Raw genomic sequence first — 22908 nt, 5'->3', positions numbered from 1 at the left:
CAATGCCAAGGTAGGGAAAAAACAGGCAGGAGACAAGGCAGTAGGTGACTATGGCCTTGGCTCTAGGAATAGCAGGGGGGAGTTACTAGTTGAGTTTGCAGAGCTCAATAACTTACGAATCATGAATACCTTCTTCAGCAAACGGAAGAACCGGGAATGGACATGGAAAAGTCCTAACGGAGAGACTAAAAATGAAATCGACTTCATAATGTTTTCAACCGCCGCCATTGTGCAAGATGTAGAGGTAATCGGGAAAGTGCGATGCAGTGACCACAGGATGGTGAGGTCCCGAATTAGCCTGAATCTGAAGAAGGAACGCAGCAGATTAGTAAGAAAGAACTCCATCAATTAATTAGCGCTGAGGGGGAGGGCAGAATAGTTCAGGATCTCGCTACAGAATAGGTATTCAGCTCTAACTGAGGATGGCGACATTACCCTAGAGGCAAGGGACAATAATTTCAGAGATATCATTACTGAGTGCGCGGTAGAAGTAGGCGGTAGGATAGTTAGAGAGGATACCGGTAAGCTGTCTAAGGAGACGAAAGATTTGATTAAGAAACGCCAGAGTATGAAAGCTTCCAATCCAACCGACCAGATCGAATTTGCCGAGATATCAACGCTAATCAATAAGCGAAAGGTGGCCGATATACGGAAGTATAACACGGAGAAAATTGAGCATGCTGTAAAGAACGGGGGAAGCCTTAAAGCGGTAAAGAGGAAATTGGGCATAGGCAAAAGCCAGATGTATGCGATAAGGGACAAGGCGGGCAACGTCATCACTAATATGGACAAGATAGTCAAAGTAGCCGAGGAGTTCTATACAGATCTCTACAGTAGCCAAAGTAGTCAGGACCGTAATGAGATTGGCGCTAGGGAAAAACAGCCAGACGTTCCACTAGAGACGAAGGACGAGGTCAAGAAAGCACTAGAAACTATAAAAAGGGGGAAATCAGCTGGAGAGGATCAGATAACTACAGATTTGCTTAAGGACGGGGGGGATATCGTGTTAGAAAAACTGGCCACCCTGTATACGCAGTGCCTGGTGTCATCGACGGTACCGGAACCATGGAAGAATGCAAACATTATCCTCATTCACGAGAAAGGAGACTCTAAGGACCTTAAAAATTACAGACCAATCAGCTTACTGTCTGTTACGTATAAGGTATTTACTTAGGTAATCGCTAATAGAATCAGGACAACCTTAGACTGCAGTCAAGCAAAGGATCAAGCAGGGTTTCGGAAACGATACTCTACTGTCGATCTTATCCATACCATCAATCAGGTGATTGAAAAATTCTCAGAATATCACCAGCCCTTATACATAGCATTCATTGATTACGAAAAAGCATTTGACTCAGTTGAAACCTCAGCGGTGATGCAGGCATTGCCAAATCAGGGGGTAGACGAGCCGTACGTGAAAGTGCTGGAAGATATATATAGTGGCTGCACAGCAACCATAGTTCTGCATAAAGAAAGTAACAAAATTCCCATAAAGAAAGGTGTTCGGCAAGGAGACACAATCTCCCAAGTACTATTCACAGCTTGTTTAGAGGAAGTATTCAGAGACTTGGAATGGGAGTAGTTAGGGATAAGGGTAGATGGAGAATACCTCAGTAATCTGCGATTTGCTGATGACATTGCCTTGCTAAGCAACTCGGGAGATGAACTGCAAATAATGATTGATGACCTAGACAGAAAAAGTAGAAAGGTAGGCTTGAAAATCAATATGCAGAAGACTAAGGTAATGTTCAACAGCCTCGGGAAGGAACAGCAGTTTACATTAGGTAGCGAAATACTGGAAGTAGTAGGCGAATATGTCTACTTAGGACAGGTAGTAACCGCAGATCCGGACCATGAAAAGGAAATAACAAGAAGAATAAGATTGGTATGGAGCGCATTTGGCAAGCACTCGCAGATTATGACTAGTAGCTTACCGGTATCGCTCAAGAGGAAAGTATACAACAGTTGCATCTTGCCTGTACTCACCTATGGGGCTGAAACGTGGAGGCTAACCAGGAGGGTTCTACTTAAGTTGAGGACAACCCAGAGGGCTATGGAACGAAAAATGGTAGGGGTAACATTAAGAGATAGAAAGCGTGCAGAGTGGGTCAGAGAAATAACTCAAGTTACCGACATTCTAGTGGAAATTAAGAAGAAGAAATGGACATGGGCAGGACATGTAGTGCGAAGAGAGGATAACCGATGGTCGCTGAGGGTAACAAACTGGATTCCAAGGGAAGGAAAGCGTAGCAGGGGGCGGCAGAAAGTTAGGTGGGCGGATGAGATTAAGAAGTTCGCAGGGGTCAAGTGGATGCAGCTAGCACACAACCGGGTTACGTGGAGAAACATGGGAGAGGCCTTCGCCCTGCAGTGGGTATAATCAGGATGATGATGATAATGATGATGATGATGACTATATGGTCATTTTTATCTACCTCATTTTCTTGCTTGACCTTTTTTATTCTATCCTTCCTATCACTGAAATATAGCCAGAACTTTTTCGGTGACGTTTTGAGGAAGCGGCAAAGCGTTTCATCGAGGAACTTTTTTTAGCTTCTTTCAACGCATGCTTCAGCTCAGCACGAAGTCACAAAACTTGAATACGTTTATTTTTCCTTTTACGTAATCTTTGTCTTTCTTTTCATATGAATTATGTCCCTGGTGATCCAGAGGCTTCAGTGCTTAGTCTTTTTAACCCGAGTTGGAATATACCTGTCAACACAATGTTGTATAATTTTCTTAAATTGTTATCAGAACTCTTCTACTGTTTTGGAATCATAGTAAATTTCAAAATAGTCAAAGCCAGATTTCAGGCAATCAAACATGGAGGTGTCGTCCGCACGCCCGAAATCTTTAATGCGCACAGGGATAAAGGCCTTGAGCATTCACTGGTTCTAAATGGTATGGCAGCAACAACCATCTTGTGGTCACCATCTTCGACGTTAACAGTGTGCTCTTCCATATAATTTGACAAGAACACCAAGTCCAACAATGATCGTGAATGGGGCGTTATTCTTGCATCCTCTTGCACAATTTGCTTTATGGTATACGCGAATAAAATTTTAATGGTTGCTCTCCGTTAGATGAATCACGTCCAACAAAACATAGGCGCTGCCAATTTATGTGTGGTAGGTTAAAAACGCCACTCATTATTAGTCTTCGTGTTTCTTTTCACAATTTCGCATAAGAAAATGTTTAGTTCATCCAGAAACTCAGGTGAAGCAGATAGTTCGCGGTAGACAACCCCGATAACGTAAGTAACCTTATAAAACTGTATCTTGCACTAAACTGTATCAGCAGTTCTGTAATCCAACATTACAGCAGATAAAGGTTTTTTTTTTTTTTACTATGACACAAACGCCCCCATAACGTGTGTCCCTGTCTTTTCTAAGCATTATATAGTCTGAACGAACAATACAGTCATCAGTTATATTTTTGTTCATCCAGGTTTCTGTTATTATTAAAATATACGCACTCTGTGAAAGAAGAAAGTTTCCTAATCCTGTAGTCTTATTTACAATGCTTTGCGCATTCAAACGTATAAGTGATAGCTATATCTGCGATGACATGTTCAACGTCACATTCTTGATAGAGAAATCCACGTCATCTGGGCTGCCTGGCTCATCTGACTGATACTGTCTGGAATTATCAGCCTTATCGCCAAGGCCTGTAGACAGCAGACAACTGGTTTCGGCTGTCATCCCAGACATAGGATTCGTTGTTTATGCGAAATTTATCATGAACAAAAAAGACCTTTCCCTTCTTAGCCTTGTTTGCAACCGCACTGCCCCATACTTTTCGGCGTTTCTCTGGCATAGCCAGGGCTAAAGCGCCACGAAGTTCCTCTCAGTTTTGTGCCTTTTTTCAGCAGACTCTCTTTTGCTCTGGAATCGTCCGATTTAACAATAACTGGTCTACATTTCTATAATTGGTGCTTACCAATTCGCTCCACTGTGTCCAACTGCACGCCAATAGTGTTCCGAAATATACTCTCCATAACAAGTTCCTTGAATTTTAATTCTGTTTCCGTTTCAGTGTATGTCTCAGTTTGAGTGACGTCAAATACTAATAAATTGTTACGTCGGCTTCGGTTCTCACAATCGATAAGCATTGCCGCCTGTTGTAGAACTATTTCTTCTTACTTACAGGCCCTGCTATTCATCGCATCAAATGCATCAAATAGGCTCTGTAAGTTGTCGGTTTTTGCGCTCACTACAGCAATTTCACTTTTGATGTCGTACATCTTACGCGCGAACAGCTTGGGTTTCAAAGATTTCTTCCAACTTCTCATTCACATTTGGCCCGGGATTCTGTTCAATGTCTCCCGACATAAGCAATAAAAGAAGCATTGACCAGCAGTCGCACAAAATTTCACAACACTTCCGAGGGCACGGTAATATTATTAAGAAGCTGTTGTTGCAACAATAAGCAGTCGTATTGCTCGGAACAACTGCCTGCAAAAACAGTAGCGGAGGCTTACACATGTTGCTTGCCAGCCAAGTGCAGTGCCCTCGGAAGCAGTGGTCGCTGCGAGACCCGTTTAGTTCGGCGTCGAGTAATGACATCACAGATGACATATGGTAATCGAGTATGAGGCATTCCACGGTTTCATTGTCACGAGGCACTCGGAAGAAGACCAGTCGTTGATCGTTGCTGGTTGTTGCGGCGGTGAAAATCCACGGCAAAATCTGCAAAAGCAGTAGCGGAAGCTTAGACATGTTGCTTGCCAGCCACGTGCCGCGCCCTTGCTTGTGATTCGGATCTCTTAGATTTATTAGCGTGTTTTATTGCTAGCTGGGAGTGTTATTATTACAGCAATAAATGCATCTTTGTTGTCAACAGGTGTTGTTGCTTTGTCCCTAATAGCACGGCCAGCCGTGGTTGGCCAACCTTTCTCTCTGCGGATTGATTTACTTTTGCCACGAATTGTAAAAAGTATCCAGTGTTCTAATTAGGACCTTTTTGTGTGCTCTTCGGCCCAAGAGGACGAAATAGATCGTTTTTAATCGAAAAACATTACTCGACTATGTTTGTGATTGCGGTTCATCAGGAACTGGACGCAAACCGTGGACGCAAACTGTACTGCACGTTTGCTTCGTTTATTGAAGAGTTAGGAGAAAAAGAAAAATTGTTTGAAGTAGAGGCTGAAGTAATGTCGCGAAATGATAAATTTAGTCGACGTGGAATGACTAGATAACTAATTACAAACGACAACGTCAAACGTTGAAATAGCCACAGACGTCAATACAACGCGGGATCGTGCAAAACCGCTATTGACGCAGACTGGAACGAAAGTCTTCAAAGCGGCGGCAAAATAAGCACAAGCAAGACGAAGGTTTCATATAATTAAAAAGTAAATGTTTTCTTTTGGGGTCGTCAATATGACTCACCCCTTGAGGAGTGGAATATCACGCACTGTCCAAGTGCCGGTCACCATGCGCATCGTATGTCATTTACTAAACACTAAAATCGAACAGAGCTAAGACGGCTGCACATACTGCGGGTGACAGTCAAGGCGGCAGTAGGACACCCTTCACACGCATCCACGAAGCGCCGCTTTCAGCTGCGTGTTTACAAAACTGGAAGAATTTATCATGCTGTCACGAAATCGGCGCACATTTTTACTAAGCCGGCGTGGCGCGAGGCCCGCGCGGCGCCGCATGGAAGCTTCCACAATGTTCGAGAAAAGCCTCCTTCCCCGAGCGAGAGACCGCGTAGCTTTGTACGCGTCACCGTCGCCCTCTTTCTCATCACCCGGCGATGACTGTGATTCATCAGTCTGGAATACGCCAGAGCTCTCCAGAATTTTCTACGGGTCCTAGCCAATGACGACGCGCGGCTCGACAGAAGGAAAAGGGAGCGCTCTAACCGGCGAAGCTAAGTGTGTGTGCGCGCTAGCTTTAGCGCGCCTTAACAGACAGACGCGGCGCGCCCTATTTATTGAGGCCGCGCCGCTTGTGCAGTCAGTCAGTCAGCCAGTGGTTGCGGTGTGTTCGCTAGTTCATCGACTGAACTCCCGGGGATCACCCGCTGCTGGCAAGCCTACGGACCTGCGAGGGAGCGGCGCTCGTCTGGTATGGCGGCCACATCGTGACTCTCGAGGCGTCGGACTGCAACAGTGCCCGGTGAACAATTTGGTGTTTGTTTATGTGTCTCTCCCTGATCTGTGTTGTAAAGCCTGTGTTATTGAATCCCTCTGTAGTTGCATGCTTAGCGTTTGTTATTCTGTGAACCGCTAGACTGTACAATTTTAGTGTAGTGTTCTTGTGTATTCCTCTGTATCGACTCTCGCTGTGTATAAAGTTTGTTTTGTTTGTTACTTCTGACTCCGACCCTTACTCTGGCTTGAACCGGCGACAGCTGGGCACCAAACGCCCCCCCCCCCCCCCCCTGTCACTACAAGGTAGTTGAATTCCGGCTGAGATTGCCACGCAAGTCGAGGGAATCATCTTTACGACCGGAGCAGCTACCCCCACTCACTCTAAGGGTGTCTGGGAGTGTGCGCACCGTTAAGGGCGCATCGTTAATAATCCTCCCTAATTATGAACAGGTGACACATGCCCAAAAGTGCTGGTCAACTCATCATGCTCCGAAGCACACGCAGTGACGTAGCACCCTTTCAAAATCTGCAATGTCGACTAACAAATACTGCTAACCCTGGGCCATAGAGTCCGTGCAGAAATCGAAGTGTCGCTTATTTAGAAATATGCACTGCGAATACAATTCGGGAAGTAGGCACCCCTGAGTGGGAGCGTAGAGCAATACTTCTTGAGAAATTATAAATGTCATTAACACGGACGCCGCAAGCGACCCAGACAATCCGGAAGCCATGAAGATAGTGGCCAAAGACTTCACCAGACGCATAAAATGAGACTCTGAATATATGATGTTCTGGAGTAGTATAGCAAAGCAGATAGCTATTCCCCTTGCCATCTCTGTTTTTCTATCGGAAAAAAAATTGAGGATATATAAATCTGTATCGTCATGACCGACGCATAAACAGCATTTGTCAGTTGTACGCCTAAGGCTTATTGTCAATACATACGCTGACTTGATTAGCCTTGTGTAAATGGAAATATCGGATATATGTGTCCAATATTCCACCACTTACATAACTCTCCGGCGCCAATTTGACTCTGCCGCAATTTGCAAACTGTGCTAAATATGGTTTCTGATTAGTGTTGTTTTTGCAACATAATTTACACTTAACTCTATGATTTTTTTCTAAATAATGCGCTTGACACTTTTGTCATTATAGGCTGTTGTTATCCTTCCGCATTTCTTTTGAAAGAAAAAACACAGTTTATGCTTTGCTCGTTACGCAACCGAGGCTAATTTGCAAACCTACAATCAGCAAATGACAATACACTTGAGCTGCCTTTAGGGCGTCATTTATTGCGAGGCATGAAACAAAACAGAAGATACAGATATTCCATCGCAGTTGAGAGCATTGATGATGGAGACTGATGTACAATGCAAAGCCGTTCTTAGGAACTTTGATGAGTGAAGACTGCAGGTGCTCATAGTGATTTGATTAGACAATGCTAAGCATTCTCATACCAATCAGTTACCGGTTTACAGCGTTCATTATTTTTTGTCTTTCCACAGCTCCATAGGTCGTTGGTTATCGCGTTATCATTACTGGGCCTCGGCTTACAAAGTTTCTGAAACGTTTCGTAGCAGTCGGAGGCCTGAATCGCAGTTGTCGTATTACTGGTATCACGCAATTCACACAGCGAACTCGGGATTTCTGGATAGCACCCTCCTGCAAGGCAACAAAGCCGTCGCAATGTAAATTATATAGGACAAGATGTGAATGGAACAGTTAAGCAACTAGAATTTACCTAGCGCCCTAAAGTACAATCTGGTGGTTAACTCGAATGGCCAGTTCCTAATCGTAAGCAACGGTACTCCATCACCTTTAAAAACCATAGAAAGATTTTATCTAAAGCACCGCGTGGAATGAGGAAATCGAATGAATTTTGAAAGCAATTTCGGAAAAGAGCTATGAGGCGTGCAGGAAGCTCCCTGCGAATGCTACAGCAGTGCGTGACTTGTTGCGCACCATGAAGCCATATTCTGAATTTTCTGATCTATTATTCCGCGCTACGCGCTATTTTATTTCATCGCTGTCAAAAATAGCGGAACCTAGATGGCCTCGACTGCCCTTTCTCGCGAAAATTGGCCAAGCAAAAAAGACTGAACAGTCATGAACAAAATTTTGCGAGCAGCAAATTCGCCGAAAGTTATTTCCCCGCGTCAGGCATGGCGAATGCCTGAAATACATGGAAGCATCAGTGCTCCATCCGCTCGAAATTATAACAGCTGAGCATTTTTTTACAGCACTCACTGAAAGCATGGGGGCGCTGGTTAATTTTATTAATTTTATTCTGGTCTTCCGTAGAAGATACTGGTGCATAAATTAAACAGTCATCAGTAAAAAGATTAATTTTTACAGGTATTTTAACAGTAGCAACAATGTCATTTATATAGACCAAAAAAAGCAATCGTCCGAGTACGTTCAATAATACGGCCAGACAAGCAGGCCTGTATCCATTTCAGAACCTCATAATTCCTATTTTATGCAGTCTAAGAAGCAAGTCATTGTGCGGAACCTTAAGGCTTTTGCGAAATCTACACATTTAATGTCAATCTGCTGACGGTCATCTAAATCCTTTGCAAACTCATGTACAGTCTCTGTAGGTTGCGTGGACGTTGAGAGCCATCGGCGGAAACCGTGCTGGTGCTCATTAAGTAATCCGTTAGCCTCCAGGTACACAGTGATATGATTCGCTATGATCTTTTTCTTTGCCCTCTTTTCTCTCGCTGCAGGGCTTAAAGGGACGCTAAAGAGAAAACTGAAGTGGGCTTGCATCGATAGAATGCCTATTCCTGATTACAAAAAATCCACTCTTACTGAAAACAGAGCTGTTATAAGGTAGTAAAGAGGAAGAACAGAAATACAGGTATCGCCGCCACAGCCGAAACGCGCAACTACAAATCACGTGACGCGCTAGGGATCACGGAGGCTGACAAATGCGAATTACGTTGCCCGTTTGAATGCGGTCGTAGGTTTTCTATCGATTATAATAACACGCTTTTATCATACGTAAACGTTGCAAGGCAAATATACTTGGAGGCGCCATCGGCGCACACTTTAGTTTTGGTTATGTTTCGGCTCAGGCATTTCGTGCGCACTCGGATAGTTTGTTTGGACCTGCAGCGCCTGAATTACGAGCTTGGAGCAGCAGATGCGCCTTGCTTGTTCCCATTTGAGCATTCGGAGGCACGAGCGAGCGAAATCCGCTGCCGCCGACACGCTCCTTCGTTCACACTGCGCCAACATATCGCCGCCGTCGCCGCTTCGACTGCGACCTGACCGCTCGACTGCAGCTACGTACGCCACGAAAAGCATACATATGCTAAGTACCGAAGGAAAAACGCATTATCATTCAATTGTTCACTAAGTCATGGCACATCTGACCAACATACTGCGTCAACAAGACCTTCAACGTGCTATTTGCAGGCGTCGTAAACAAAAGGGCATATACTTGCCGCTCATACCAAGGAGATCGTCGATATATTGCGCCCGTCGCCCGGCGAAATAAAGGGCCTCGGGAAAAAAGAAAAAACTAAAAATAACGAAGCACCAGAAATACATTACAAAAGGTACAAAAAAAAACGATTTGTAGGAAAAAAAAAACGCCAGTAGCGGTAAGATTCGAACTCGCCACTGCTTGTTCCGTCGTTCAGCGCTAACCGCTCGGCTACGCCGCTTTTTTTTTTTTCTTTATTACCAGTTTCTTTAAGCACACAGCATACACTCTTAATACACAACAACAAAGCAAAACAAAAGGAATGCTAAAAGCACTAGGCACGTTCTGCCTAAAACGCTAGATTTAAAGGGACTTTACTGAAGCTAGCTGGTCCAGTAAAGGTAGCCACTCCGGAGAATTATCTTGTACACGCAGAATTTCTCTCAGGTATACCACGCTCTCGATGAAGTAGTGTCGAGCGGGGTGTACAACGGTTCGCTCATGCCTGACATCCATACACGTTTTCCATACGCTATGCATACATAATAGCATCAGCATGTCATTCGGCACTCCTTCAGGGTCGGCGCTAGGCAGATATCGGATAACGAATGGCATTATTGGCAATTCCTTTTTTAAAGTTGGCTTCAAGATATCCCAGAGGAAAACTGAGTCATGGCACTCCAAGAAGATGTGTTCAATGGTCTCAGGTTTTCTGCAAACAATGCAGTTAATAGACCAAGGTACGAAAAGCCCTTTGTTCTGCAGCCATGGTTTGACTGGAAGAGTGCCGGAATGCAATTGAAAAAAGATTGTAAATGGGGCCATGACGTAAAGACCAGAAATATTTCCAAGGTTCTTGTGGCGCGGCGTAGCCGAGGAGACTGGGAACGCTCGGCTACGCCGCGCCACAAGAACCTTGGAAATATTTCTGGTCTTTACATCATGGCCTCATTTACAATAAAACGTTTTTGCTGCCGGTCTAACAATAGACCGATCCCACCAAGCGATCTGCGCATGCGCCGGATTTCCGGAAGTTTCTCCTGCGCCATGTTAGTTGTAGTCGGCTGGTCAGCGCGCGCGCATGCCCTGCAGGCCTGTAATCACCTCGTCACACGAACTTATCGCACATTTCTCAGACTTCCCCGCCGAGAAAAATTTGTCATTATTTTAGAAAATTGCGCTTACTGTTACATGCAAGGCAAATGTTCGAAACGTCCTTTTGTTCTTTTAGTATGGTAGAAAAGCCGACAGCATAGTCGGCACCACATGTCGGAAATAATCGGGGGCTGAGTAAAAATAACATATCACGGCAATTTGTGGTTCCAGTGATTGATAACTGTTTGATATGTGATAGGCGATGGCCAGTTAAATACTTGTATAACTGATTATTTGACGAATTAAAGAAATGAGGAATGAACAAAATAATTTGAATAAAGGGCTTTCAAAGGTGTCGAAACCATCGGAATGAAAAGCCAATGCTTGGTGATACTCATTAGGAAAATGCGAAGTGTGTAATTTATAAATTATTTCAAGTAATTGAAAAATGAAAAAGTGGAGAAAGGGGGTTCAGAGGTGGTCAAATGCTCAGAATTATGATGGAAAATCTTTATTGGCAGATAAGGAAGGTTCATACTCTCAGAATGAAAAGGCAGTGCTTGATTATTGTAATGAAGATAATATAGAGCGTGCAATTTCACGCTCTAAATTATCTTAATCAATTATTTACTTCCATCATCTTAATCTTAATATATTATTTACTTCGAGAAATTTACAAAAAGTGAGAAATAGGAGAAAGGGATTCGAACGTGTTAAAATGTTGACAATTAAAAGCCAATACATTATGATTAAGAAAGAAAATTTAGCGTGTGTAATGAATTAATTAATTGAAATAGATGGAAAAATGAAAAATTGCACTACCGGGGCTTCAAAGATGTCAAATTGCTCTGATTGAAAAGTAATGCTTGATTATGTTAATTAAGGAAATTCTTAATGTGTAATTGATAAGTCAATTATTTAAATAATTAAAAAGAAAAAGAAAAAGGGGCTTAAATGTGTCGGAATTCTCAGAATTAAAAGCCAATGCTTGATTAAGCTAATTCATGGAATATAGTACGTTAATTGGTCAACTAATGAATTAAACTAACGAAAAATGAAAAAGTGAGAAGAGGCTTCAGGTCTCCAAATAATGTGAATGAAAAGTCAATGCGTCAAGATGGCAGTGAAAAAATTTTAAAATGTGGGTTATGAGTTTATTATTTAAAATAATTTAACAAAATGAAAAATGCTTTCAAGCGTATCAAACCGCTCAGAACGGAAAACGAATGTTTGCTGATGCTAAGTAATAACGTATAAAAAGAAATAAAAACAAAAAAATTGAAAATAAATATAACAAAACAGAAATATATAAAAATATTGTAGGTCTTGATGTACCATCACGATAATAAGGTTATTTGATCAATTACACACTCCAAATTTTCTTAATTAGCATCATCAAGCATTAGCATTTTATTCTAAACTTTTACACCTTCGAAGCCCTTTTGTATTTTGTGTTTATTTTAGTTCAACTAACTAATTGATCACTTACATTTCCTGAATAATTTAAATAGCATCAGCAGGCATTGACTTTTCATTCTCAGTATTTTGACAACTTTGAACCCATGTTTACATTTTTTATATCTCAAATCGACCAATTAAACAATTAATTATGATTTTATTAACTTTTCATCACCTATCACACACGAATGTGTTATCAATCACTTCAATCAAATATTAGCATGATAGAATTTTTTTGCGAAGCCCTCAAATATTTTCAACACAAGCTGTCTACTACTATTATTACGACGATGACGGCGCCGAAGGCTTTTCGACCGAACGAGCTGAAAAACTACACTTAACACCAGAGTAGCTTTTCCCTTGTGCTATTGCTATGGCGTCTAGGAACGTAACAGGTGAATTTTTTTTCAATGCACTCGGACATACATACAAGCTAACAACCATTCGGAAACGCGGCACGCCGGCACTCTAGGCGGGCGGATCGGCCGAATGACTTCATCTACCAGCATGCACCGCGGCAGCGGCGGCGTCGTGAAACTGGCCGGTGGGATCGGTCTATTACAACTTCTTGACCATCGGAGCATGCTGCCTGCTCTCACGTCTTGCAACTAATGTTCTGGATGCCTATGCGCACTATATTGTGCACTAGATCCAATTTGACATGTGGAATTTCCCAGCGCTGGCAAATTTGGTGGCGCCGGCACTTCGGTCATGCCCTGCTACCGTGGACTTAATTTTCGCTGAACACGGAGCTGTAGCACAAATCTTGAAGAAAAAAAGTGCGACGAAGCTTCAAAACTGACAAGCGCAGCAGCGAGGACACTATTTTGCTGGAAACTAAATCTTATTTGTATGTAAACATCAAGGGAAGCGTTGCAATGACCGAGGGCTCGGTTTGTTTATACACAGTGCATGAAGGAGCGCAAAAGCTTGAGAAACTTTTAAAGTATTGTGCTTTTTTTTTTCTTCCTTTATGCGCCCATCGCTCGGTAAATTACTCTCTTCATCGTTTTATTTATTTCGGTAGTGGCCGTCGTTGCGAGTACGCTGTTGCCATGTTGGCCATTGAGGGATGCGACGCCGCGGGCCGCGCCGGCTCGCTAGCTATCACGGTGTCCCTGCTGACGTGATAGTGTGCGTCACTCAACTCCGACTACGTAGTCGGAGGGCACAGTTTGAATTCGACCGGCGGGAACAAGAAAAAACCTCAACTTCTTATCGCAATATTTCAGCAATTATTCGATTTTTTGCTGCCGGATATGCGGCGACAGTGTCACCAAATGCAGTTTATTAGATTTTCATAGCATCTTTGGATGTCTTTAGTTTCCCTTTAAGAAAAAGGATTTTGATAATTTCAAAAGCTATTGTAACATCATTTCATCTTATGGTTTAAAATGCGTCGGAAAATATTAAATTAATTTTGGTTGACTTTCTGTCTAGTAACGAGGACTTTCTGAACAAATGACATCTGCCGTACGTGCGCAGGTTGCCCCTGAAGTGATTTGGTTTGTTGTTTTTATATTTTATACTCCACATATTAGAGTTCTCAAAACTCTTAGACCTCAGGCACAGTACAGGAGAGCGCAAAATTGTATTCATGATGTAGACAGCAACTGCTGTTTACAGCGTGCTCTATGGTTTGACTAGATTATATTCAGAGGAGAAGGAATTTTTGTAATCGATATTTATTGCCTCAGGGAATCAGTAAGGTATAGATGAAGGATGAATAAATGATTAAATGAATGAAAAAGGTTGGCTGATTTTATGAGGTCCAGGAGTGAGCGATGATGAGGTCCCTGCGTCCAAGCCACATATGAGGCAAGATTGGTTGCTGAAAGGTCAGCTATCCTGAGGTGCCGGATTCGTGTTGGTTTGAATGCCGGGCAGTCCCACAGCAAGTGGTGGATGTCGGCCTCATCATCTTCGTTTTCACAGATCGGGCACCCTGGGCGAGGATATAAGTGTTGGAAGTATGACCACGTCCTAGTGACAGCTGATGTGAGGGCAACACCGACCCGGATCCTCCTAAGCGCAACCTTCTCTGCATGGGTGAGACCGCGGGGAAGGGATATCGTACACGGAGGGATAAGTGCACGTGTTCGGCGCCGGAGGTGATCCTTTCTTGACAAAAGGAGGGCAGCGTCGTCCACTTCAAGGAACCGTGGGATTGATGCGTCTTGGTTCACGAGGCGGGTCGCTAAATCAGCTTGACTTTGGGAAGGCAGCAGATCCAGTGGGACCCACTCAATGTGTACTGACTGTGGGATGCGCGCCGCAAGCCGGTGGATGTCTTGGCAAATTTTAGGGCAGCGGCTGACACGTCAGAGCAGACGTACTGCTTGAAGTGCGTCAGTGCGGATGACAACGTGGGCTGCAGGGAGCATGGTTATGGAAGCCACGGAGCAGAGTTCCTCCTGAACTGCCACGAGCTCAGCGCAGAAAGATATAAGTGGTTCCGAAAGCTGAAACGTAGTGGTCTGATTCAGGCTAGGTCTCCATGAACAGCAGATTGCTGTTTTGGCTTCACAGGCTTGCAGGCTTCCATCCACGTATGCTACTATGGAATCTTGAGGCAGGTGAGTATCTTGTTCTTCAAATTTCTGGCGAAGCAACGATGCCTAGTTGGCAGACGTTGGTCTGCGGATATCAGTTGGCTTGTCGTCTCTTAACTGTACAAATTTCCAGGAAAGAAGAACTGACGCAGGTGGCTGAAGAATAATGTATGACGTTGCATACGCCCTCAGTGCTTGCGCTGAATGTGACAAAGTGGCCCTGAGTCTGCGAGCATCACGGCGCTGCTGCACCAGTTCATCGATGGTGTTGAGCTGCGCATTCTCTTGTAACGCTACGACCGATGTGAGTCGTGAAAGGCATGTTATAGTCCTCATAGCTTCTCGATTTACGGCTTCAAGGCAATCCCATTGCGCTCTTGCAAGATGCTGGAACTAGACCTGATAAACAATACGTGGCTGCAGAACCGCCCTCACTAACTGGCGTGCAACAGACGAGCCAGCGCCACCCGTTTTAGGTACAATTCTTCTTAATTAACTCATAGTTTTAAGTGATTGTTTTTTTTTTGCCGGAGAAAGCCTAGCAGTCGCTGATCCGGATTGGTGAATTGTTAAGTCCAGAATTTTCAGGCTCGAACTTTCTTGTATAGTGGGGTGCCTGACAGAGACGAATTGAATTTGAGGTAAGATTACGTCGTCCCCAGCGGCTGGCGACTGACGTGTATGTAGTTTTACACACAGAAAGTTGAAGGCCAATATAGGATGCATAATCAGAGGTTACGTCTAATGCTGACTGAAGAGCGGCCTCTTAAGGAAAAAGATCATGGTGAGTGCTCCTTGATATCATCTGCGTATTGCAAAAACTTGATTTCAGAGATATCATGTAAGCGCCACGCCAATTGGATGAAAGTAATATTGAACAACGTCGGAGACAGTACTGATCCCTGGGGCACGCCACGTAGTGAAACGAATGAACCAGCTGTGTCACCACTGAGGCGTATTGCAAATTTTCTTCCGTCCAAAAATTATGCGGCAAAAGTGCGTACTCTCGGAGGGAGATGATGCATGTCAATAGCATTCAGGATTACAGGATGACTGATGTTGTTATATGCCTTTTCAACGTCCATTGCTAATTGGTACGTACATTGGGGCTGCGGGTAGATGATATAACTGCTGTGTCCAAGACCGCCAACCCGTCCTCTGTACCTATGTATGGACGAAATCCAATTTGAGCAGGGTGACAAAAACTGTGCTGTTCAAGCTACCAAGAAAGTCGTGTGGCTAGCATTTTCTCTGACAGCTTGCAAAGCGTTGATGTTAAGGAGATTGGTCGTAAGTGTGCGAGGCCTATTGCAGGCTTCCCAGGTTTAGGATAAGGGATCACGACAACAGTGTTCCAGCTCTCGGGTACGACAGAATCAAGCCACACTTGGTTTATGGTGTCTAGTAGTTGAAAGAGTGCAGCAGTACTGAGGTTCTTGTAAACCTCATATTGAATGTTGTCCAGGCCGGGCGCTGTTTTCCGTTTCGCATCGTCTGCAGCCAGCAGCTCAGGCATCAAAAAAAGACTCGCAATTCCATCCGCGTTGGCAGCAGATGGTAGTTTCCATACGTCTGCAGGGATACCTGCTAAATTAAAATTTGCAGCTGAAGGAGGCAATATATCGTATTTTGGAAAACATTTTCGAGCAGCTTCTTTGGCAAAATCGCCCGGCGACAGATTAGCCTCAAAGCATGCTGTTGCTGCTGCGTCAGTAGAACGACGACCGTGTTCCATTGCACGAAACGTTCTCTAGAGTGAGGCATTCGAGAATTTATCCGAACATTGTTTACATCATGCATGCCATTGGCGTCGCGAGAGATCACGTTCATATCTCCGAATCTTGGCAGTAAGAAAATTAAGTCGTGTACGTGCCTGCCCCGAAGTAGGGTTTCGCGTAGCAGCCAGCTCAGCTTGACGGCTGGCTGCCCACAAGTTAAGCAGGCCGAAATCTGGTGCCGGTCGACCTACATCAATCCAGGTAGTAGTCGTAGCGCTGTTTAGTGCTTTTTGTATACGATACACAAGGAGTGACGATGAATCTGAAGACATGCTGTCGAGAAATGAGCGAAAGCTGTCCCAGTTGATCACAGAACATTTGCGGCGTAAAGGGCGGAGACGGGAGGGATGGAGACCGATGATGATAGGGTGGTGATCACTTCCCCAGCAGTCTGGCTCCATGTGCCATGAGGGAGTTCCCGCGCCCAACCACCACGTCAAGTCTGGAGCATAGGCAGCACTACGTATGTGACGTACAGGCCGTGTTGCTGTCCTAAGGTGATTAAGCAGAACAAACCGGGCATCAGTGAAGGCGTCCCGTACACGCCTACCACGAGGGGTTGCAATCGGATACCCCCAATCCGGGTGAGGGGCGTTAAAGTCGCCCCCGACTAAAATTGGACACCAAGGGTATTGCCGACGGACACTTAATAACCAGCCAAGAAGGAAAATGTGCACTTCCCCAGAGGAAGCTAGTTGAAATTTCCTGACAGATCGAGGTACATTCGTACGGATGAAGCATTTCTTAGCAATAGAGCGCAGGTTTCAGTGAAGCTATACAGTAAACATAGATTGCAATGACCCTGGTAAAAATGCACTCGATTACAATGTCAACCAGCTACATCACTGAGTGGCGTCGAATTGTTTTACAATGGTATGCACGCAACACGGTTTATTGTGATTTATGTTTCCAAGCGGCATTGTCTATAGAATGTACGTTGGAATTTTTTGCAAGCTGTATGAGGACCCGAAATAATGTCTACCAGCAAGGGTGGAAGAACGGGCTAATTGGTAAATCATCTTGGAAAGCAAAATAGCGCACTTCAAAACATAGGCACAGGAAGGGAACGACAACTCAGCACTGTGTTGTCGTTCCCTTCCTGTGTCTATGTTTTGAAGTGCGCTATTTTGTTTTCCAAGATAATGTCTACCACCATGGGTTGCTTAACTTGCACTGACACCGCACATCACACGCACACCTCACGTTTCACCTCTACACAATGGCGGCCTCCGAGGTTGGTTCTAACCCACGTCCTCGTGCTGAGTAATGCGCATCTCCAGATCACTGCTTGCCCCATAGCGGCCTGCGTGAAAAACATGTAATTCAGGTCTAACATAGCAACCCGCTCTAGTGTTGCGTTACTCCTGCACTATAAAACGGCATCTCTGTTATCTGCTTATCTTGATGTTGTCTTGTGGATGGCAAGAAAAAAACATAAACGAAAAAGATGACGTCGTACGAGTCTTTCTACGGTCTATATTCCACCTGCCTTGTCGCTGCAACGTGCTCACAGCGTATTGTGTTGTTCCCTAGATTAGAATCTTGCAATGGCATGATAGGTTATGCGCAAAAAAGAACGCGAATGGAGAAGACTGTAAAGGAAAAGGGCAAGTTAAAGAATTTAGATTTAGACGTTTACACCCCCAAAAATAAGTCATGTAAGCGCGTGCGCCCGGATACAGCCATAGCATGCATGGTAAGCGTGAAACACCATCTACTCTACAAGACAAATATTTAGCAATCCTCTCTTCTTTATAAGGCAAGAAAGGTATCGCTGACTGAATTGTGCACGTTCTTTATTAAAAAGATTCCAATATTTCGCGCGCCAAGGTGTTGCTGCCCCGGCCAAGAACCATGATATCATTCAGTCGTCGCGGCCATTTGCATTCCCGGCAATGTTCGGTCAAATTCGTCCTACCTTTCCTATCTCCTAACGTGCGCTCATGCTCCCCTGCACGATCATTAACGCAGTAGCCTGTTTGGTAAATGCAGGCATTTCCACATGCCAATGGAATTTCGTATACAACATCACATACTGTATTCGTGTCGTCCTTTTTTGCGAATAACCTATCATGTCATTGAAAGATTCAAGCCAACAAGCCCGACAACACCTCTTGCCCAGGTAAGAAGGCGACGCGCCCCGAAGCAGGTTATGAATAAGAAAGCTGTACTCTAAAACATTTATCCTAACAAAGATTGTCTGTTCGAACTATTTCCCCAGGGGCTACTTTCAGTTTCGTAAGCGCCCTGTCATTGGCAAATGAATTTTTCGTTGATCTTAAAGCAGTTGTTACATTCAAAGGGAAAGAATAAAACTGCGCGAGAAAGACGGGCCTGGAAGACATGACTTGGGTGTCTTCAGTCCCGTCGTTTTCGTGCAGTACTCTTTCTCTTAAAAGTTGCCAACTAGCCCATCAGAGTGTAATACTGCAGTATATTTCTCCACCCCTGGGCTCTTCCTGCTTATCAAGAACAAGGAACAAGCGGCACTGATCTATGTAAACATTTCGCACCTTGCTTGTGCTTGTGTGTGTCTTTCAGTTCTATCTTTTTCGCGCAGTTTGACTCTTTCGAGACAAGTAGACGATCAGCTTTTTAGATGGGTATACGTAGGTGGCGCATCATTATGTCCTATTTCCAATATGTATCTTGCACTTGTTTGCTTGACCTTCATTATCCAAATCTCCACTGCTTACTGCCCTTCAAATCTTTCTTGTCTGCAATGTGCAAAAGGAAGTTATAACACTACTTACTCGATATTCCGACCCTGTATGATTTTTAGAGCTCGCCGCACTGACACAGTATGACACTGTCGGCCACTGAACGCAGTCTGCGAATCGATGCTGTTCCATGCATCTCGTTGTCATATACAAGAACTTTATAAAGGTTACTTGCTGTACACAATGCCGTGAGGTTCAATGACGATGGCTGAACCCCCGCAGAAGGCGTCAAGACCCGGTTTCAGAATTCTAGGTATCATAGTGTGTTTACGATGAGGCAGATTTACGCCAAGCGCAACCAGTTCGCCGTTATGAATGTCATCGTTTCATGCTGCTCAGATGACACAAATACAACCGCGGCATGTCAGGTTTTACCGATTAAGCCTTGAAAAAGAAAGTGAAACTGGTACTTTGATGACAACCATTAACGCTACCATGTTTTACCTTTAAAGGTGAAGCTCAAACGTAGCCGGAATTCCGCGCCACCACTATCTACACTGACGCACCGGAATGCGCGACACTTGGCTCGTAGTCATCAAATGCGACCCGCATATCTTATCCATATCGTGTTTCTCACCTGTTCAGTTAGAGGTCGGCAGATATTTGCTTCAAAACGCCACCTGCCTTCAGTCATCGGTGCGAGATAGGCAACACAGCACTGTTCCCAACTGGAGCTACTGCTGAGGCCACTTGTATTTCGTAGTCGTACCCGCTCAACGAAACAAAATCGTAAACAGTGTTTTCATTTGTGTGCTTACTCACATACCGCTACGAAGTCACTGCACACAGCCCGTTGCTCGCTTCCGCTCCTTGAGACCGAAACGTGTAACCTACCCTGTGCTCGGAACGACAAGCTGTCTAGTACAAGGTACTGGCGACGACGCTGTAACAAAAAGCACATCTGTGCATTTGGTAAGCCCGATTAGCGAATATCGCCACGTATGGCAAATCACCTCGTTCAGAGACTGGAATGCATCAGCGTGGCGCATGCCATACCGATGCATGGCCTCGCAAGAACTGAAATCTTCGCTGTATACAGTCTGTCGCGCAGCATATGGGTTCCCGACCATGTGCCCATCACCAACACGACTTTCCGCTTACTAGACTCGGATAAAGTTACCTGTTAGACGATGATTGTGACTGAATCAGGCGAATATTGACGAATACACTTAATTCTCCTTGTCGAAACACTAACTAACGAACCACGACGGTTCGTGGTGCAAACGTACAGTCATGAATCAATCCACAAGGGCTGTTAATGCGCGGAAAACTACGTTCAGTATTTATTCTTCCGGGCAGCCAAAACGCTGGGTCATCCCAAGAGATCAAATACTCTAAGATATAGCAGCGCACCAGCACAAACACGAAAAAGGAAGGCGCTGACTGATAACTGATGATTTTATTTAGAGCGCCCCTGTTTCGTGCTTGTGTAGCTGCGCTGCTCTTTCCTAGTGCCATACAGACTCGCCCATCATGATGTCTCCGAGGTGAAATACTTCAGGCGTTTCATTTTCATCTTTAAGTGATCTGACCTTTAACTGAACTTTCATTGAAATACATGAAGAAATATATTTGTTTCTGCAAACCATTTTATAGCGAAGTTTTGTACTTGGCTTTGCGGCTGCCCGCAAACGCTTTCGAGACCATTGTATTCACAAAAAGATAACTCTTCTCATTATCGAGAGAGGCGGCCAGGTATTAAATGTGCATGTGGCTTCTCTGCAGCAAACTGCAAAAAAACGCAACTCAATTCATGGCAATATGTTCACAGTAGTAAGCCATACGACAATATTATATCATCTACGTTGCAAGTATTTGTGTATCTACCGCTTATAATGCTCTTTTCGTTGCGTCTTTAACTGCATTTGTTTTTATGTTTTTGAACAAGAGGTCTAGAGCAGTCATGTTATGCCACTTCACGCCTTACTGGGTGACTAAGTAGGGGTGGAGAGCGCCAGGGGAACGGAATGTCCCCGCCGTCTTCCACAGCTAATGCGCTCGGAAGTTGACCACCACTCCACCTTACTTTTTGAAGCCTCTCACTAAATGATGGAGTACCTACTAGCCATCAGGGTATGAGCTCACCTTCAGTGGTTGTCAATGCATGGACCAGGAATACGCCACATGTATTGCTTTTGTCTTGATAAACCAATATTTCTGACTGGAATGGTGGACCGCCTGCAGAAAGTAAGGTATTTAAAGGTTGACAACACAAAGAGTGCCTTATACTACAAAAAGCTAGCGCCAGGCTCTCACTAAACTGCTGCTCTATATCCTCATTATATATTCATATGGCTTTGTGCAAGTAAAAAGACAAATCTAGATGAATAGCTAGGTGACAAGAATGGAAACAGTTCGACAACGTTACGTTTTAGATTTCAATATAAAGTCATCGCATGGCGTCTGAGAAGACAGGTTCAAGAAACCTAATAGCTACGCGTGGCTCCTTGCTTTGTATTTACCGTCTCTATTATTGAATATATAATCATTATAGCATTATCACATTATAGGGAAAGACCACTACACATCGATAAAAAAAAAAGCTTCTATTTGAGAAAGACGTTCGAACCTGCCTACGCGGCATATAGGCAGCGCATCTAATTCGAGATACCCAATCTTCATGGAAGGCTGGATTCCGTGATCTAACCGCTCATCTTAAAGACGACGCTCGAATTTGGCGACTGCCTAATCGGCCATGTCACATGATCCCATGACGTCACACAACCCGAAGACCAATTAGTGTACTTCTATGACACCTGCTTCTGTGCTAAGCTGGGCGTGATAAAGGACGAACGAGGCAGGGACCTCACTGAAGCCTCAGAGATAAAGAAGAGGTGGCAGGAATACACAGATGAACTGTACAAGAAGGACCCGGATGTGCAAACCCAACATAAGACGGTTGTGATTACTGATCTCGAGCCGGGCATCCTGAAGAGTGAAGTTGAATGGGCCTTAGCCAGCCTTGCTAAGAACAAAGCTAGCGGAATTGATAGCATTCCAGCTGAGTTGCTTCAAAACCTGAACCATGACGACGCTGTTAACGTTCTGTATACATTATGTCAGCAAATTTGGACAACCCTGCAGTGACCACAGGATTAGAGGAGGTCAGTTTACATCCCCATTCCAAAGAAAGGCAGTGCCAAAGATTGTTCCAACTACCTCACGATCGCGCTTATTCCGCATGCTAGCAAGGTGATGTTGAAAATCCTCCAAGGTAGGCTGCAGCAGTATGTGTATCGGGAGCTTCCGGACGTGCAAGCTGGGTCTCGCAAGGGCAGAGGAACTAGAGACCAGATTCCTAACCTTCGCTGAATCATGGAAAAAGCAAGAGAGTTCCAGAAACCCATCTACTTCTGCTTTATTGATTATGCGAAAGCGTTTGACTGCGTATATCACAGCAGATTGTGGCAAGCTCTCCAAGAGATGGGAGTTCCAATTCACCTCATCTGTCTCCTCAGGAACCTGTATGAAGGGCAAGAGGCCATAGTCAGAACTGGGCATTGTCTTACTGATTAGTTTCCGATTGAGCAAGGAGTGAGACAAGGCTGCATACTGTCGCCCTGCCTATTTAACCTATATGCTGAGTGCATCATGAGGAAGGCCGATCTGGACGAGTCTTCAGCTGGAGTGAAGATTGCTGGGAAACGTATCGACAACCTTAGATATATGGATGGTACTACTTTAATGGCTGCAGAGTGAAGTGAAACTCAAGATACTTCTGATGCGCTTATAAGAAGAGAGTGAGAAGTTTGGGCTTAACCTGAGCATT

General features: G+C 44.4%; 1 protein-coding gene across 1 annotated transcript in view; it reads right to left on the bottom strand.

Moving 5' to 3' along the window:
- Positions 1 to 7380: 7380 nt before the first annotated feature.
- The window catches only part of LOC146192382 (uncharacterized), a 30577-nt gene continuing 15049 nt past the window's right edge, over positions 7381 to 22908 (bottom strand). Inside the window, exons 4-5 of the mRNA XM_084600053.1 lie at positions 21225 to 21317; positions 7381 to 7765 (exon numbers count right to left, since the gene is read on the bottom strand). Coding sequence (XP_084456179.1) covers positions 7545 to 7765; positions 21225 to 21317 — 314 coding nt within the window. The 3' untranslated portion in view covers positions 7381 to 7544. The remainder of the gene's footprint in view (positions 7766 to 21224; positions 21318 to 22908) is intronic.

This window comes from Amblyomma maculatum, chromosome 4 (genome assembly GCF_055883805.1).
Source record: "Amblyomma maculatum isolate TAMU_Amacu chromosome 4, ASM5588380v1, whole genome shotgun sequence".
In the NCBI taxonomy this organism is placed as follows: Eukaryota; Metazoa; Arthropoda; class Arachnida; order Ixodida; family Ixodidae; genus Amblyomma; species Amblyomma maculatum.
Note: the sequence above shows the minus strand (reverse complement) of the source record. Positions and strands in the feature narration are given on the sequence as shown.